Source organism: Sciurus carolinensis, chromosome 1, assembly GCF_902686445.1.
Source record: "Sciurus carolinensis chromosome 1, mSciCar1.2, whole genome shotgun sequence".
NCBI lineage: Eukaryota > Metazoa > Chordata > Mammalia > Rodentia > Sciuridae > Sciurus > Sciurus carolinensis.
Genome location: NC_062213.1, coordinates 38,824,568 through 38,844,488, shown reverse-complemented (window position 1 = coordinate 38,844,488; position 19,921 = coordinate 38,824,568). Strand labels below are relative to the sequence as shown.

General features: G+C 35.5%; 1 protein-coding gene across 4 annotated transcripts in view; it reads left to right on the top strand.

Annotated features, from left to right (window-relative positions):
• Positions 1 to 19,921, top strand: part of Vps13b (vacuolar protein sorting 13 homolog B) — an 829,431-nt gene that overhangs the window by 662,842 nt on the left and 146,668 nt on the right. For all 4 annotated transcript variants that reach the window (XM_047551787.1, XM_047551802.1, XM_047551778.1 and 1 more), the window contains exon 36: positions 10,527 to 10,934. In XM_047551787.1, the coding sequence (XP_047407743.1) occupies positions 10,527 to 10,934 (408 nt within the window). The remainder of the gene's footprint in view (positions 1 to 10,526; positions 10,935 to 19,921) is intronic.

The following is a 19,921-nucleotide window of genomic DNA, read 5'->3' as shown; positions in this document are numbered from 1 at the left end:
AACTAGATGTTAGGATATCAAATAGGGAATGGATCAAGAATTTAGAATACAAAAACCATTATTTTGACCTTAGTTTTTCAACTATAACTTGTATATTAGAAGAAATGAGAAAAATGAATGATTTTAAATAAAATGATTTTGTAAATAAACTTTTATTTTCTCAGAAAACAACCTGATTTTAATATCAGATTTTCTACCATAGAATCAGTATGCCATTACTTTCCCTCATAATAAAATGAAGAGACTTAAATCTTCTTTCCAGATCTTGCTGACAGTGGTACCTCTGGGATGCTATACCTCTCTGCTACTTGGCTAAGTAGTAGGACCTTAGGAATTGCAGATATTGGTCATAGGTGTGGCAAGATTAGATAAAGGAGTCAGGGGAGTGGCAGTGTTTTAGATTTATTTATTTCTTTGTGGAGCCTAATTCTGTCAGCATTTCTTCTTCTACAGAAGAGAATGAGGATGATTGGGGAATATCTTTCTAGGAATATGGAGTAGGCTAAGGTTAAAGAGAAAAAAGAAATACATCTGGCTTCTCCCAACTTCTGCTTGCTTCAGCTCTTTTTCCCCTAACTCACTAACCCTGTGCTTTCTGAAGGACACAGCCCTGAGCCTTCTATTCTTATCTGTACAAGAGCTTCAGCCATCTCTTTTATGCTAAGAACTTCCAAATGCCTAGCTTTAGTTTTGACTTATGATTCAACTCCAAGGCTCTTTCTCCATCTACCTAGTAGATATGTTTAGTTAATAATGTGTTAATCACATCAGATTAGACCATTTTTTTCTCTCCTCTCTCCATCCCTTAGTATAGTGTTCTGCCTTCTTTAAAACTGTGACAGCGTGTCATTCCAATCGTGTCTTCTGACAGTTGTACTGTTGTCTTTCTCTTTTGGTTTTTCCTTTGAAATGGTCCTCCATTATGCTTAATATCTCCCAGGTGTAGGCATATGCCCTGATTACGTCCTCATTATGATTACCAGTAATCCCAACTTCAGAGTCTCCTTTTACTTCATAATTCCATCTCCTCCATCCTCACTAGATTAGCCTCTCCTACCACATTCATATGAATCTTGACTGCCCACTTCCCTCAGTCTATCTAGTCAAAAACTTCTCAGCCCCTGCCTTGGTACCCCTTTCCTTCTCCATATTTCCTACATCTAAATTGACATTTGGCTTAATCTGATTCAGGTTTATTTTTTGTATGAGATTTTGTTTTATTCTATCAGGAAGTACCTAATGTCTGAAGGTCTCTATTTTTGTGATATTCAGTGCCTGAATTCATTGGAAGCTATAAACAGCAATATTCTATTTCTAGCATTCCTTTTTTATATATTAGCTGCCATATTTTTTAAAGAAAAACATTCCCTTACCTACAGTTTGGCTACTCAGTACTATTGTTCATATGAAAAGGCAGGATAAATCCTTAATTTTTCACTTTCTTACCCATTTTCATAAGTGAGTTTTCTAGCATATCCTAATGATGGCCAATTAATTGATTTTGTTTGGTATTAAACTCATTATTTTTAATGATGCTCAGATTGTCTCATCTCTTGCAGTGGTGTCCTCTGTAAGTTGCCATCTCTTTGTCTTTAATCTTATTGGCTCCTTAGTCTGAATCTTTGCTCCCTTTTTCTCTGTCTACCTTAATTCTGTGGTATTAGTTTTAGTATAAGTTGCATTTCCTTTGGTATCCTTTTCTCTTTTATTTCCATTCACCCCAATTTCTCTGTAATCTCTCCTTTTTCCTTGAGCAGGTTATTAATATAATTTTCATTAAACTTATCTCAACATTTGACTCTTTCCACAAGTTATACCTATTGTCTCTAAAGATGAGTATTTGCCACCATTGAGAACAGCAGAACAAAGACAAAGGCACCAAAAAATTGGCCAGTATTACTGGAGCGTGGGATGTATTTAGCATTGTATGGTTTGCTCAATAGAGGAGAGAAGCTCATCCAACTCCAGTTCAATACATTCATTTTAGAAAACCAGTGCAATTACTCTGTAATCATAATTTTATATGGTATTTTTTGGGGGGAAATAATGAAGTCAGAAAGTCAGTTCTTGCTCATGAACATGTGTGCCTGAGTAATACTTCTAATAGTGATGATACCCAGACCCATTGATAAGCACCATGATCACTGCCATCTGACTCAGGTATCTGAGCCTCCTCACAGGACATAGGATATCATCTGCCATTTCCATTTAATATACCATTTTTAATTAAAGCACTCAGGTCTGCTGCCACTGAGGTCTTTACATGTCACACTTTCAACACAAACACATTGATCTCATTGTCTTGGGCAGCTTTCCAGGTGAATACTGTCTCCAGTGTCCACTGTCATCATGAATACCTTTACTGGGATACCGTAACAAAAATATGAATTTGAGTTGATAAGTTTATAAAAATGTACTATGACCTAGTAATATAAATGTTTTTATTAAAGTTATTATAAACTATCAAGTCAAGTTAGATTATAGATTGGTTCTGTGTTTTGTATTTACCTCTCTGAGATGGGGAATAAAAGTGCTACCACTCTTGTGTCTGTACATAGCCCCCCACATGTGCACTGAGTGCTTTCCTAGTAAGCCATACTTGTCTAAAAATAAATAAATAAATTGTCTCTTGCAAATAAAATTCCAAAGGAAGAAACACTTTAACAAAGGAGTTTTCTTTCATAAATGTTATGATTTGAGTATAACAAGCCATATTGAACCCATTGGGTTTTTGGTAATAGATTTCATAATACATCATAAATGTAAGTAATATGATGACTAATGGGTCAAGTAAAGTTGGAACATTTTAAATGAGAAAATAGCTGGAACAGTCTTCAGGAAACTTTTCCAGTTGATGTTTGGTCCCCCACAAGGTGTGCATTAACATAAACTTAGGGGAATCACGTCTGGGGCTTGAATTCCCTCTCTGATTTCATTATTGCAATATGATTCTTTTCCTCTCACTATTAAGTCACCTTCTTGGGTGATGGGAGCAAAAAATAACTGTAATTTATTTGTATTTGTCTAATTGCCTTTTAACTCCATAGTCTTTCCATCATTCTGTTTCCTGATAGCTGTTCAGAAAGTTTTGAAGGGTAATTAGAATCTAATAATTGACAGACATGGTTTACTTGGTAATTTAAAGATACAGAATATGTTCCAGAAATGGTGAGGAATTAGAGCTGGCAGAGAAGTAGATGACTCAGCTGGGAGATTCTCTATTACTGCATATTCCTAAAATCTAAACCTTTGAAACTAATCCATTTATTAAAGTTCAATGAGGATTATGAAAAAAAATTGAAATTCTTAAACTCAAGAATCTGGTAAAATTGGAATGAAACTCACATTAACAATCTATGCCCAGTTCTTTAAAAATATTATTCTGCATAACTCTGTGTCTCTGTTGAAAAAACTTTTTAGTTTGTTTCTTTAATGTTTTTATCTTAATGATGAGGTTACTATGTTTCATCAATTTTTAAAAATGTTTTTATTACTGCATTATAGTTATACATAATAGTGGGATTCATTCCATCCCCAGTGCTTCCTCTTTGCTCCTCCTCCTTCTTTCCCCTCTTCCCTTCTTCCTTCTACTTAATTTTTAAGAGGTGCTTTATTGATACACATGAAGGTAGAAGTCACTGGTATATTCATATGTATATATAGTGTAATTTGGTCTATTTCATTCTGCACTTCCTCCCTTTTCCTGTCCCTCCTTCCCCCTCCTCAAACTCCTCTTTCTACTCTACTGACCTCCCGCTTCTAGTTTTGTGGTATTCCCCCCGCCTCTTTGGTTTTACTTATTTTGCTCTAACTTCCACATTTGAGAGAAAACATTTGACACTTGACTTTTTTTTTAACTTTTTAACTATTTTTTTAAATTTATTTTTATTGTAAACAAATAGGATACATGTTGATTCTCTGTACATGGAGTAAAGGCATACCATTTGTGTAATCATACATCTACACAGGGTAATGTTGTTTGATTCATTCTGTTATTTTTACCCATCCCCCCACCCCTCCCACCCCTCTTTTCCCTCTATACAGTCCCTCCTTCCTTCATTCTTGCCCCCTCCCCCCATTATGTGTCATCATCCACTGTTTCATTAATTTTTTAAAGTATAAAGGAAGACCAGAAAAGTGGTCTGCTTGATTTTTATTTTTATGTTTAAAAATGCCAAATTTTTGTTGCATAAGTTTGCCATTTCTAAAAATAATCTTCCTGTCATTTTGAGACTGAAAGTATTCACAATGAGGGCAATAATTCATTGTGTACATGGCTAGGAGGTGAAAATGTATTATTCTAGGATACTACAATTATCGATATAAATTTGGTGAACTACCAAGTGTGACATTGACTTCATGATTTCTGGTAAAGGATATATGTTAGTGTATTTTATATACCAACAAAGGGTGTTGCTTCATTCGTGGTGCTTCTCATTCTTGTGTGGGGTTCCTGTCTTTCAGTGGGCACTTTGGAAAGGAAGCTCCATTATTATAGTATAGCCTCTTTTCAGCTCTGCTTTTCCCACACTTGGCTTATCGTCCTGTCCAACATGCCCAAACAGGACTGGCTCAGCCCTCTCACTCTAGTGGGGTAGGGCTGATGTACTCTGGGCCACTGGAGGGCCTTATATGGATGTTGCACTATGCATGAGCATATATAAAAGACTTGAAAAGTTTAATCATCTAAATGTTTTAAGTAACAATTTTGTTTCTTATTAAAAGGTAACACCTTAGACCACATATAGCTATATATATAGATTTTTGACTTTATAAAAACTTTCATCAGTTACTGCTCAGTGGTTGAGAAATTTTATTTATAATCCCAGATTTAAGATCATCCAAGATTAAAAGGTTTGATACATGTTTTGACATGACCCCACAAAAAAGGTAAATCAAGTGACTAAAGTGCTTAAAGAAGCAACCTTTCTATTACTTAACTGGTCTGAGAAAGGGTCATTCAAAAACCAGTACCACAGAAGGTTAACATTAGAATTCACTGTTCAAATTCATGAAATAAAACCTAATGCTTAATAAACATTTTTCCTAAGTTGCTTGGCTAACAGGCATATGTCACCTTTCTCAGTGCTGGTATCCTTATTATGTTGAATTTTCCAGTACATGAACATGTTCTGTATATGATTCATCCATCTATTATGTTAATTTTGTTATTTATTTATTAGTATTTAGTTGGACCCAGGACTTTGTTTATGCTAAGTATGCTTTCTATTGTTGAGGTTTCCCAGCCTCTAATTGGTTTTTTTTCAATATTGTAGTTTTCAGCATACAAATTTTTGGGGATTTAACATAGGGATGCTTAACTGGTAGCCACATCCCCAACCCTTTGTATTCTTTATTTTGAGACAGGGTCTCACGGAGTTGCTTAGTGCCTCATTGCTGTTGCTGAAGCTGGCCTTGAACTTGAGATTTTCCTATCTCAGCCTCCCGAGTTGCTGGGATTATAGGTCATACCATTGTATTTGACTGATCTATAGATTCTTTATGTGTTTTATCATGTTTATACTTAAATATTCCTTTTATTTGGAGCTATTGTAAATGCTATATTTTAAGCTTTTTATTCCATCTACACATTGTTAGTATATAGAAACTCAGTTGGTGTTTGCATGCTGACACCTTATACTGTAAAACCTAATCAGAGTCCCTCATTAGCTTCTACCAAAATTTTCTGTAGATTCCTGTTGATTTTTTACATATAAAATGATGTCATCTGCAAATAAGCATTGTTTTACTTCATCCTTTCCTGTCTGTATGCTTTTCATTTCTTTTCTTGCCTTATTTCACTGGCTATGATTTTCAGTATTATATTGAATATGATCACTGGGAATGGAACTCCTTGCCTTCTTTTTGATCTTAGGGGAAAGCATTCAGTTTCTCACATTTATAATATTAGTTGTAGGTTCGTCATATATGACCTCTTTTAGGTTAAGAAAGTGCCCCTATATTGATAGTTTTCCAGGAGTTCTAACAATGAGTGGATATTGGATTTTTCAAGTATCTTTTGCTACATCAAGAGATATCTCCTCTCCCCCTGAAGCTGTTAATATCGTTACACTGGTTCAACCAATCTTATAGTCCCAAGATAAATCTTGCTTGGCTGTGATATATTGCTGCTTTTATATCTTGCTGGATTTGATTTCCTAAATATGTTAAGGATTTTTATGTCTCTGATTTTGAGGGATATATGTGTATAGTTTTCTTAAATTATCTTAGATTCGCTATTAGTAATGATGATCTCATAAAATGAATACAAAAAATTCTCTTCTATTCAGGGGCCTGAGAAAGAATAAGGAAAAGAAAGAAGAAAAAATGGAGAATTTCCATAGTTCCTCTACGCATTAAGAGTTCTCTGCACAATCTCTGAAGTCAAAAGTAGACATTTTCCCCTCATAGTTACTCTATATGCACATAGTGCACACCTCTGAATTTCGAGCCACCATTGATCCAGGCGAGGAGTGATGGGAGTATAAATGAAAAATACCATTTTGGTGATATTTGGAATTCTATTCTTCTTCCCCAGCCTACTTGTTACCCTTTACTTTTTCTCAAAGAGTTGTTCCATGTAGAATTTTTGGCTATATTCTCTCCAGTGGAGGCATGGGTTTCCATCTTTATTAGAAACCAGAGTGGGTTCAGCTGGATTCTATACTCAGGTTCTCTCACAATGCCAAAATCAGTATGTCATTTGGGCTAGGCACTAATCTGAAGGCTCCTGGACAGAATCTGTTTCAAAATTCATTCTGGTTCATTGCATAATCCAGTTCCTTATGATTGTAGGACTGAAGTTCCCAATTCCTCGTTTGCTATTATACAAGAATTGCTCTTAGCATACCCATTCCTTCTCACATGACATCTTCATAGCAACAATAACATTTCATGATTCCCTACTCATGCTTCACATCTCTCTGACTTCCTCTTTTGCCTCCTTCATGGGCCTTTTAAAGGGTTCACATAATTAGATCAGGTCCATCAGATAATCTCCATTATCTGACCTGGGACTTCAATCACAATGATAACATCCCTTCATTGCATAGCAGCACATAGATTAGTGTTTGATTTAATAATCAAGATAAAAATCTGGGGAAAGAGCAACTGGTTAGAATTCTGCCTATCTAGAATGATATTAGAATGTTCTGGAGTGCTTCAGTACAAAGTGATTTGAGGCAAGTTTGAAGTTAATTAGTAAGGGGAAAATGTGCATTTAAGGTCTTCTTAACTGGTGGAACAGATCATCTCCCATAAAGATACTTGTGCAGGTGCTCTAGTGCTCTGAGGCGGGGCACTTAACCTAACCTTGTGGATTAACTTCTTGGAGAAAATGTGGAGAGTATTCTGAAGATTAATAGTTAGGCAAAAAAAGGGTGCATTAAATATATGAGCAAAGACCTAGTGATATGACATAGTTTGGGTTGGGGGAAGTAGGTTTTAAAAACTCTAATACTTATTAAAGGTGGAGTCAAGTAATAACTGCCAATAAAGACAAGACCTTTTCTCTTTTCCTAAGGAAGTTGGTCTTTTATTTTCTAGATGAGGAGGAACCAGTAAAGAGTTTTAAATAGGAGTGAACCAATCAGGATCACATTGAAAATAAATCATTTGGAAATGACTCAGTGGAGACTGGACTAAAGGGAATGGATTAGACAGAGAAACCATTTAAGAGACTTTATAATAACTGAACAATGAGAGGCCTGGAGAAGAAAAATAGGAGTGGCTGGAATGCTAAAGAGAGGAGATTAGATTCAAGCAGTGATTGGGAAATAAAATTGACAGAAGTTATTCAGTGATTGGACTGGGACCAGGGAAAGAGGGAGTGAAATGAAGAGTAAAAAAGCCAGATTTCTGACTTGGGTCACGTGGTCGATTTTAGAACCATTAGCTGAGACAGGGAAAATAGCATGTCTAAAGGTAGTTAATGGATAAATTGATTTGATGAGCCCTTGGAAGTTCAGTAGAAAGGGGAAACAGGCTTTTATATTTGTTTGTTTGTTCCTTCATTGCATTATTAAACATTCATTTAATTACAATAGAACAAACAGTATTTTAGGTACTCAGAATATTAAGATGTAGCACAGTCTACCATTCAGGAACTCACATTTCACTGAACTATGACAAACACTTAGGCAGATAGCTATAACAATAATAGAAATAAGTGCCCAGTGACAGAAAAAATGCACAGGATATTCTGAATGCAATGAGAGGCACCTCACTCAGCAACAGGGACCAAGAAACATGTCCTGGAAATGACTCAAGGGCTGAGTCTAGAAAGACAAATTGGGCAAGTGGAAAGTTGAGGGTCCATACTAAACTAATTGTTAGCACCTCCCATGTATACTGTCCTGTGGATGCTATGCATGTCTGAAGTCAAGGAAATCTTTTGATTTAGGTGGATATTATTTGGGCAACTTTAAGTTACTAAGTTGTTTCTTTGGCTACAAGATGAGCACTTCTGGCACCTAGTTTCAAGTTTTTATGCTATGAATTCAGAAAAAGCACAGCGTTTCAGACCCATAACAGCTGAATCTTCTTTGTATTTTGGCTTAATTTGCACTTTTTGTTTTTGCTATCATCTGCTAACATTATTCTATGTTTTTCATTGTGGACAATGTAGAGGTGGACAATTTTCTATGGGACACCAAATTTAGAAGTTCATATAAAGGAATATATAAGCACAGTAGGTAAATGCATAGATAATTTGAACCATATAGCTTCCCTGCAATATTCCCATCAGCTTTTTCCAGAACCCCAAATTCTTCAAGTGAGAAATAATGCCTTTCAGCAAATATTGCTGCTGTGACTGGATATTCACATGCAAAAGAGTTAAGTTGGACCCCCATCTTATACAATATACAAAGATTAATCCAAGAAGGATCGTGGGCCAATGAAAGAGGTAAAACTATAAATTTAAACCTCTTTAAAAATACGTAAATGTAAATGTTTGTGACCTTGGGTTAAGCAACACAAAGAAAATAATAAGGGGGCTGGGGAGATAGCTCAGTTGGTAGAGTGCTTGCCTTGTAAGCACAAGGCCCTGAGTTCGATCCCCAGCACCCAAAAAAAAAAAAAAAGAAAAGAAAATAATAAGGATACTGGAGTTCACAAAAATTTAAATATTCTGTGCTGGAAAAAAAACTGAAAAATAAAAGTGCCAAAGATAAAGTCAAAATAAAGTGAAAAGATAATACACAGAATGGAAGAAAATATTTGTAAATCATGCCTCTGATAGGGACGTATATCCAGAATATATAAAGAACCCCATCAATAATAAAAAGACAAATAATCCAATTTTTAAATGACAAAAGAATTTGAATACATATTTGTCATTAGGGAAATGCAAATCAAAACCTCATGGACATGCTACTTTTCACCAACTAGAATGACTCCAGTCAAATAGGACCCAGCAATCCTACTCCTAGATAATATTTTAAAAAACTGAAAACATGTCCTCACAAAAATTTGCACATAGATATATTCATAGCATTATTCATAATGGCTCCAAATATCCATTAACTGATAACAGACAAATAAAATGTATCCATATCTTGGAGTATTATTCAGCCACAAAAAGGAATGAAGTACTGACCCTTGTCTTAGAATGGATGAACCTCAAAAATATGTTATGGGAAGAAAACCAGGCACAAAGGAGCACATATTGTATGGTTCCGTTTATATGGCAAATTTGTAGAGACAGAAATTAAGATTAGTGGTTTTCTGGAGCTGGGGATAGATGAAACAAACAATTGTAGTTTTCAGTTAAGCTCCAGCACTGATTGAACATACCAAGACACACTGTCAGGCAAGATGTATGACATGCTGTGCCTTCGTGACACAGTCTTATGTCTTAAATCAGGGAGAAAAAGTGATACAAGGTGAATAAGAAAATAAATAATAAGGCCAGTTTGTTTTAATGTCAGGCAACCAAGTGACAAGGACAGTGTCTGCTATACGTTACATGTGAAATGCACTATAGATTTTAAGAAATCCAGATCTAAGTAAACGTGGGTTAGAGATTACAACTTTTATCAATGTCAAATGTAGGGAAAGGTGCAGGGACTCTTCTGGTTTGCAGCAGGTGACGAAGGAGAAACATTTTCTGCATAAACTTGTTTAGGGAATGGTAAGGGAGGTTGCTTTATTCAGTTGGATCAGTGTTGATTACTATCAGTGTTTGTGTCAAACATTGCTCTGGGAAGAAAGGGAAGTCCTTTTTCTTTGGGAAAAAGAATGCCAGTTTTGGGTAAGTAATGAAAGGCAAAGCCTGCGTCAGTTTACCTCGGGAGTGTGGGAAGAGATGGAACGGATGGTCTTGCTATCATACATATGCAGTACTGGCTGTAGCAGGAACAATCACAAGAATATAGGCGTAAGTGACCAAAAGAGAACATTCCTTTAGCTAACTACATGGAAAGAAAAAATTAGGTGATGAGTAAAAGAAATATAACATTCTGGCATCCTAATGGGTATTAAATAAGAGAATTTCAGTTATTTTCTTGTCTTTTTCACTTCTCTAGCGGATGTCAACTTGGATATATCAAAGCCTTTGAAAGCAAACCTGAGTTTTACCAAACTGGATCAGATGAACCATTTTTTAAAGAAGATAAAAAGTGCACATGGCTTTGCACATAACAAAGAGACCTCAGCTCTTTCAGACACCACACCGAATAAGGATGAGCTTCCAGTCTCCAAATGTTACCGTGGAAAGTTGTCTAAACCTAAAGTACATGGCGATGGAGTACAGAAGTTTTCATTTCAAGAAAACATGTGGAGAGCCATTTCCTGCTTTCAAAAAATTTCTGTCCATACTACTCAGATTGTGTTCTCCATGGAAACTGTCCCCCATCCTAATAAACCATGCCTGTTGGCATCTCTATCAAATCTTAATGGAAGCCTTAGTGTCAAAGCAGCACAAAAAGTACCTGGTAAGTCACAGAAAATGGGAGCAGGGGAGGGAGAGAGTAACCAAGCAAAATCGTTTGTTAACATCTGAAAAATGCATCATTTTGAAGATTTTTATTATGTAGAAGTTAAAAGTTTTAAAGGCCATTAGAGAAGAGAACATTTCTGGTTTGTGACCTTATTGCAGAGATAGTTTTATAACAAATCCTTCGAGCCTAGGTATTTTAATGCCCTAAACTAAACTAAACTGTTCTGTCCACCTCTTCAGGCACATTCCTACAGATGTTTTAAAACTGTTAATTCCTCATTTCTTTTCACCTAAAATAGGGTGGGACAACAGAGAGTCGAGTTTTGTGAACCATTAGAAAAGTGGTTCTCAAAGCATGGTCTCAGAACCAGCATCGGTATCACCCAGGACTTTCTTGGGAATGCATATTCTCAAACCCTGCCCCCGACCTACCAAATCAGTCATTCTGGGAATGGAGCCCAGCAGTCTGTCTCAAAAAGCCTTGCAGGTGATTCTGATGCGCTGTATTAAATCACTGGTAACAATTTATGTAATAAAGAAAAATAGCTGTGGTGGCAGATATGCTACACAAAGTGTAATCAAATCCAAGGTTCAGCTTTGCAGGAGTGCTGCAGAGGCATTTTATCCGACAGCAACACCTGGCAAGGAAAGTCTGTGCTTCTGTGCCCAGCTGAACACAGAGGCCTGGACCCTGCAAAATGAATGTCATTGAGGGGTGGAGAGGTGAGAAGTTAACTGGCAGTGACATCTACATTTTTCTCTTCTGTTACCATGACTAAGTTGTTATGTGCTTTTTCACACTGAATCAAAAAGGGTGGGCAGAAGGAATGTGAGGAGGGGAAGAAAAAATGAAATGCACAGGTGGGAAATAACAGTTTTCAATCACAGAAACTGCTACTGTAAAAGCTTAGGGCACAGTGCCAGATATTTTGTTCTGAAAGTAAAAGTATGGAGAGGAAACTACCCTTTTTTCCACTTTAATTTTTAGGGGAAAAAAAAAAAGGGGGCTATGAGATAGTGCGAGGGATAAAATAAATCCTTAAATTATGTGCAATTTAGTTGCTTACAAAAAGTAATTAGGTGGCAGCTAAGTCTGTTCCATACAGCCAGTTTGGGCACAGTAGTTTAAAAGATAAAGAAAAAAAAATGTTTTACAGTTGAGAAGTATGAATTTTAGTCCAAAACATGGATGATTTATTTCTTTCTCACCAGAAATATTTGTGACCAAGCCAGCTAAAAGCTCTGTATTTTTTTATTGTCTTTAAAGTTAGAAATGAAAAATGTTAGGTTCATGGGACATGAAAGCCTATGAAACAGTGGACGCTACAGTGTCCAATTTATCCACAAATAAATTGCAGCCCAGACAACACTGGACTCATTCCCACGCCTTTTCAGTCTTACCTTAATCATAGCGGGGAAAGTTAGAATTCAAACAGACTAGAAGAATTTAAACATACTGTACTCCATTCTAAGTCCTTTTTGTTTTTCATTCTCTTGGCTTTTAAATTTGTTTGCTACTCATATTTTACCCACTCTTCATGGTATCTATCCTTGGTAAACATTAGTCTCTAAAATATAATTAAAATCTTTCTCTCACTGAGCCATACTTAGTCTATTTTTGTAACTTGTTTTTCTCCCCTTTTTACTAGAAAAACTACATAGCCCTTCTCCTCTTACAATTATGTTCCTAAATCTAGTTAAACACAGAAATAGAAACTATGGCTTTGACCAGAACATATTTTATACAACTCTACTGGGTAGTGTCCAACAAACATTCTAAAATAATTATTTGTGTCAAATTAAATAAAAATTGAAGTTAGCCATTTAATAGTAAAAATTTTAATTTGAGACCATAACAAACACCAAAATCTAATTCTTCTCCATTTCGTCCTTATGTGACAGAATGCTCAAACAAGAAAATAGCATAGTTAGCAAAATAAATAAAACAATTAAGTGAAAATAAGATTGTATTGAGTGTTAACTATTACTAAGGGCTGATTTCTAGGAAAATTTACTTGAGAGATAACTTCATATTTTTAGAAAATTAATTTTAACTATTTTTAAAATAATTTAAGCTTTGAGTAACAATTTCCATTGTACAATTGAATATCTTCAAATTTCATGCTTTGCAGTTTGTATGAAATATAAGCAAACATATTTATATATTTTAAGGTATAGTAGTGCCAAGTGGTAAAAAGTATCCAACACACACACAAACCTCCTACCAGTAGTCATCTTTCTTTTTGTAGTTTTCAAGTGACATAGTTCTGCATTCATCCAAAACTTTTTATAGCATATCTTTGAGCTCAGTGGGGTTAATGTCAGATTTTTATAGTTTGAATCTAATACAGAAATACTTAACTGTGTCTTTGATTTTACAGTTTATATAACTATTGTGACCATCTGCAGCAGCTGTATTTTTCAAATTATTTGCTGAACCCAGTTGAGCACAGTGACAAAAGTAGTCATCTCAGATGTACTATTAAACAGAGAAAGAAAAAGGAGCATTGCCTCGGTACAGTATGGCCATCTGCTGTACAGATGTTATTGTATAGAATGACTTAAGATAAAATAATTGTAGAAAATTTTCATTAAAACCTCAACAATTTGCACTTGTTTATTCAAATCTGCATAGCTCCCCAATGAGACAACACACTTGGGGTTTCTTTGGTTCTCACTCACTTTCTCTTTGATCCTTTTTGATGTGCTGACTTTAATAAACACAGTCAAAAACACTGTGCAAAAACATCATGGAAAAAACTACAAAGGAACAATTATAGCAGCAGAAACTACTCTAATCCCTAACTTACGCAAGCTATTTTTAGTGAAATATTTTTTTTAACACTCTTTATGTGACAATGTTATATAAACAGGGAAAAATGGTCTTTTCCAGATGAATTTTAATTTAGGAGCTGAAATAGATTTGTAATGCTAGAGGAATCTTATGTGCTAAGTAATATTTAGAGAAACGCCATTGGGAATGTGTTGTAGGCATGTACCCTCACTCATCAGAGGTACAAAAAATATTTGAGTTTGCCTATGATTATATTTTTTAATCATTTAAGCTGTCATAAGCTTATGAGAAATGTATGGGAAAGGGGAATAATAAAAGCATGAAATGAGAAAGTTAATGTTTTCCCTGAAACATTGTCAATATATTTAAATAAGCTGAAATGCTTTCTTTCATATTCATTTACTCATTTTTAAAACTAAATGTTTATAAGTTATTCACTGAAGTGGTTAAAGGAATTCCTGTTTTCATCATATGAAACAAAATGGGAAATGGTTAAATATTTTCCACTTTACAAGGAAAATCTACCCGTTCTTTTCACCTCTTGTGCTACTTTGCAACCCTAAACTACGGATGTTTCAAGGGACTTGATTTTTTTTTTTTATTTCCACTGCACAGATGCTGTGTAGCAGTGACTTACAATAACCAAACTCATATTTCTGCTAGAATACTTATGTTCTCCCAAGTCTATTTTGCAAAATGTCCTTGAAGTTCTGATTTTAGTAGGTGTAATGCTTATATATTAAAAGTTAGTGTATAATGCAGAAAATCCTGATTGCATTGTCACTAACAATGAATGTTCTTTAAAAATTATATCTTATATTCTGAAATATTATAAGGCAGATAATATTTCTTGCTATCCATTAGATTCATCCTATTCCATAGTACATACTTTTTAAAAATAACCCCTTCCTTCCACATGAGCAAACAACACAGTCTTTTTTGCCAATCCAGTGTAGCATTTGGGAGAAACCATAGTGTATTACCAATTCTGAATTGGCTGTGCCATAAACAGTATGGGGAGTGAGCTGCACATTTTAGCTCCCCTTGTCAGATTAAATTATGGCTCTCTTAGGGCAGTGATCCTTAGATTTCAGCAAATAAGAGTATGCAGTTGAGAGCTGTGAAATCATGGTACTTGAGGTTACCTTGTTCTTGCCCATTGGGAGCACTGATATTGACAACCCCCACATAGACAAGAAAGGGGAAAATAGGTGAACAAGTTAGGTGGCACAGAAGGGAAAAGCCTACATGAGGCCATGTTGGCTGATGTTTTACTCTGAATTGGGAAAAGGTTGGAACCCCCATGCCCATAGAAAAATGCTGGGGACTTTTCACCCAGGCAGAAAGCAGTAAGTTGAACTTCTTCTAGTCAAAGAATCATGGTTTAAGTAACTTTGACTATACTCTCCATTAGCATCCAGATGTACTTAGCTTTGTGTATAAACAGAAGGAGAAAAAGAAAGCATAACCATGTTATTTTTCATGTATACAAAATATCTCTTCTCATGTTCACCGAATTCAGGACCAGGAAAAATATCAGGAACCTAAAATATCTTCTCATATACTGAAAAGTGAAACCCAGTCCTTAATTGATAGAAAGCAGAGTTTCAGCTTTTCATTCTGTTAACTGGTTTTCCTGAGGAAAATCTCTTAAGGCATCGATACTGCACATTCAGGTTAGCCTAAAGGGAAATAAACCATTAAATTAGGTATGACTACCTAAAATAATATGTTGCAATAATAAGTCATTTATAATACCCCAAAGACCCTTGTTACTTCTAGAAAGAAATAGCATCTCTTTTCAGTGCCTGCACAATAGGAAATGAATTCTTTGACAGTAAAAGCCAAAGGACAAATGTAACTTTTAAGCAACCACCGAGGATTGAAGTGGAAGTACAGCTTGTAGACAGCTATACAAATCACTAACAAACCTTAATGAATATTGGGTGTGGGCATCAGGGTCCTGTCATTTTTGACACCATGTCCCAAGTAGCCTAAACCCAACACTCAAGGAAAGGTGGAGACCTCATTGGGTCTGTAACATCTGGGATTTTATTTGTCATTTTGGCATACCCTGCAAGCGCAAAAGAAAGAGTAAAAGGGGATTATCTTGACAATGAAATGAGTTACTGAATCTTGTGATAATGAAAAGCAGAAGAATTCTAATGCCTTTCTATAGTCCCTGAGGTAGAGGTGCGTTTATAGTTTTGCAGAAGTAAAACGTAGGCAGGCAGAACAGATGGCCTAGAGTTCGTGAAACACGACACTCCCTCATCCCAGGACTGAGTACCACTATTAATCCTGGTCAGATTCCCTCCTATTACTTTATAACAAGGTTCAAAGTTGCTACTGATGAACTGGCATGTACCTATTTTTCACCCTTAAATTACCTATAAATTGCTGAGTTTTTTCAGTGGTGATGTTTTTCTGTACATTCTGGTAAAATACTGAGGCATTTAAAAAAATAAAGCAGAAGGAGGTTCTAGACATTAAATAGGAAATAAATAGAACAGTAAAATTATTATAACTTTTTCTCTCAAAATAATGTCCCATATTATTTCTCTAATATGATGGAAAATAAAATTCATAAATATATGAGCTATTGTAATTCTTCTATCTTCTTAGACATCACATACAGTGGAGAAGAATCTCAATGTACAGGTTTTATTCTTGCTGTAATTGTTATATGAGTACATAGACTTTTGGACAGTAGTCAGCAATATTAAAGTACTACTACCTTAGAAAATGTCATTTTACACCCTCAAAAAAGATTAAAATTATGAGTATTTGACTTTTGAAAAAAACTAGTAGCTTTTTGCTATTTGGGCATGTTATATAGTCACTTATGCTTTTGTATAAGCAAATTATGTTCTTGCAAACTTTTATGTCTTTTTATTTTATGACATATATTCATCTTCTGTGGTAACAGGCTTATGCATTTCTTAAAATGTCTGTTAAGTGATTGTTGTTCTTTGGTACAGATTTTGTTTTAGTGCTGTGGCTACTATAGCTGTTTTGGATTCCAGTAGGAAGCCTCTCAAATACGCAGGATAGTTAACTCCAACGCTATAGAAGGTAACCCCTGGGTTGAATCTCTGCTGTTTTAATTTCAAGGTTGCATGAAAATGAATACTTTCTAATAAGCAGCAATCTTGGGCTATCAGAGTGATCTCCTGTGGTGGTGTGGGGAACATGATGTACCTGCCCAGTCTTTCTACAGGGAGATGAGCTCACTGCACACAGATAACCATCTCTGACTTTTTCTTCTGATTCATCGCTGACCTGAACTCCATTTGAACCTTGTTAGACAAAAAACAAGCAGAATTCCTGGCCTGAACTATAAAATATAATTAAGCCCTTTTGAAATGATGTGTAAAAGAACATAGCTATACCCCCACTTATAACCACTAGTACCACCACAACCAATAAAGTTAAATCAAGCACTGCCTGTAATGGATTAAAATAATAAATGTTCCTGGATTTCAGTGTTTGAAGTACTTGAAGAAAACAGGCTCCCAGCAGCCCGGGTAGCTGAATGTAGGAGAGACATTTATTAATGACGAGTTCAAGGATTTGGCCTGTTTAAGATCATTACTTTCTGATTACCGTGTGTTACACATCTCTTGTATTTTTACACAGCCCACATGTGTCCACACACAATAATGAAAAGCTTTTTTCAACAAAGAATTGTTAATTGTATAAATATGGTTCTCTTGGGGAGTATGAAGTCTTCATAAGACTCTGCTCCCTTCTAATGAGAAATGCAGTGCAGTTATTATAATGTTTCATGTAAATCCACCCTCAAATCTTCTCCCTGCCTAAATTAACCTATTTCTTGCTATCAGTTTCAGTTACCAGATTACAAATTCTTTGCTAGAAAACTGTTGGCCTCAGGTCATATATATTTTAGAATCACATCCCATTACACTGACCCTTATGTGTCCTATATCTGATAGGGTGAAAAAAATCAGTGCTTTTTATTTTCTTTTCCAAATTTTAACACAAGTATTTTAAAGAACAATGCATTTCCCTAGATTTTGATGCATTTGTATAAAAACAAGTGATATAAATTTTACATTCAGACATATTAAAACAGAATGTTCTTGGATAGGAGGATAAAAGGCCTTTGAGAAAACAAAAGTGCTATCAATTAACATGAGAATATCTCACTGTGCAAAATGTCTTTGGAGAGGAAAGTTTCAGCCCTAATAATTAAGAACTATAACCTTTATCTTGGTAGTCTCTTCTTTCCATCCTAATGATAGTACTTATTAGTTAGTATTCAGTGAAATGGGCACATTGTCAGAGTCCCAACAATGGGACTGTGGAAAAAGAGACAAAAGTAAATCTGCATCTATCACTCTGCTGAACTTGTGGCAACATTTAGTTTTGCCTGTGGTCACAAATTGCCCTATTGTCCACAAAAGCCAGTAGGCTGTTTGCTAAGAAAGTTGCTGGCAAAGCAACCCTGGCAGTAATGAGTGACTGAAAATACATCTGAGATGTTCTTTAGTACCCTAGCTGGTCCCCTTGACCTATTGGCTAAATTGACATAGCACAGTAAGACTGTGCAAGAGAGCTGCAGAACCACTTAGAAAATGAAATTACTAAGAGCTAACTAATAGTGGTAGTTTTTATAAAGCACCATGGTACTTGAAGGAGGCTGACAGTCTGCATCTCAGCCCTGCTACTTACTACCTAGTTGATTGTGGAAGAAACTACTGCATAGCTCATCTCCCAAATGAAAGCAGAAATAATTCACAGGGTGTTCAGAGTATTAGATGACATAATCTGTGCAGAGAACCCTACATACTGCTTGTCACAAATTAAGTGCTCAGTAAATACTGATCTTTATCTTCTTTCCTTCCCTCCCTCAACAAAGTCACACCACTTGAATGCTGAAGTCACAGATAACTTTTTTTTAGCTAAAACTTACCTTAAAGTTAATACTTTTCTTTATCAAGAGTACTTTTTATTCTTTTCTTCCATAGTCCAAACACATTGAATTTAGGATTATATAGTCAACTGTACCAACATGATATGATTGTAGCTAAAAATAAAAACTTTCATTCATTCCACAGCCCAGTCTCAGACAGACTCATGATTTTGAAGCTCTTTAGGATACTAAAATTATCTTATGGGCTACAATTACCATGTGGGATACCCTAAGTGTCAAGGAACTCTGAGCTAAAGCCCACTGAGCTAGTCTTAATTGCCTTATTGAGTGAAGTAGAGAGGGTAAGCATTTGTCCAAGGATCATTTTTTTCTTTTCCTTTTTTTTTTTTTTTTTTGGCAATACTAGGGATTGAACCCAGGGTTGCTCTACCACTGAGCTATGTCCCCAACCCTTTCTATTTTAAATTTTGAGACAGGGTCTTGCTAAATTGCCCTGGCTTGCCTCCAATTTACCATCCTCCTGCCTCAGCTTCCCAAGTATCTGGGATTACAGGTGTGCACTACCATGCCCAGGCTGTCCATGGTTATTCTGAAATAAAGTGAACTTCTGGTTTCTGATATTTCTGTTATATCCATGTTTTAAAAACTGGGTTATGTAGATAAAGACCATTTTTTAAGCCATTGCAGTAAATTACTTAGCAAGTCATTTTGCTTTCAACATTATTTATGCCAATTCTATCCATTTTGCTGACCAAAAAAAGTGTGATTTAGTAGGAGTTTCCTCATGTTATTGAATTAACGAGCTCCTGCATTCATCTCAAAGCTTTTCAAGTATGTATTTACTGTTGTTCTTTTCTCAGTAAGAAGGTTGTCATATGGTCTCCAATATAGAGTTAGATGTTCATCTGCCTTTTTAAAAAAACATAACTGCATAGTCCTGTCAGGTTTTATTTTTCTTATAAACTGATAAGAGTATCAAAAGTGAGCATAGTGGCAGTTTGGAGGGGAAGAAAGAGGCAAAGCATAACCTCCATCGCCCTTTGGTATTTTTAAGTTTTCTAGGATTCTAGAGTTTTAAACATTTTCACACAAAGTACCTTTCCTGGACAAAGACCAAATACAACTAGTCAATCAGTAGATGCTTTGCCTGTAGAAATTCTCCTGTTCTCTTTATATGAAAGAAAAAAATTCCTCTTCTGCCTTCTAGTTATTTTTCTATTCTCTTATATCCAAACAATAAGGTCTGCATTAGACTAGGAATCCCAGCTTTTACTCAGCAGTGAGGACTGGA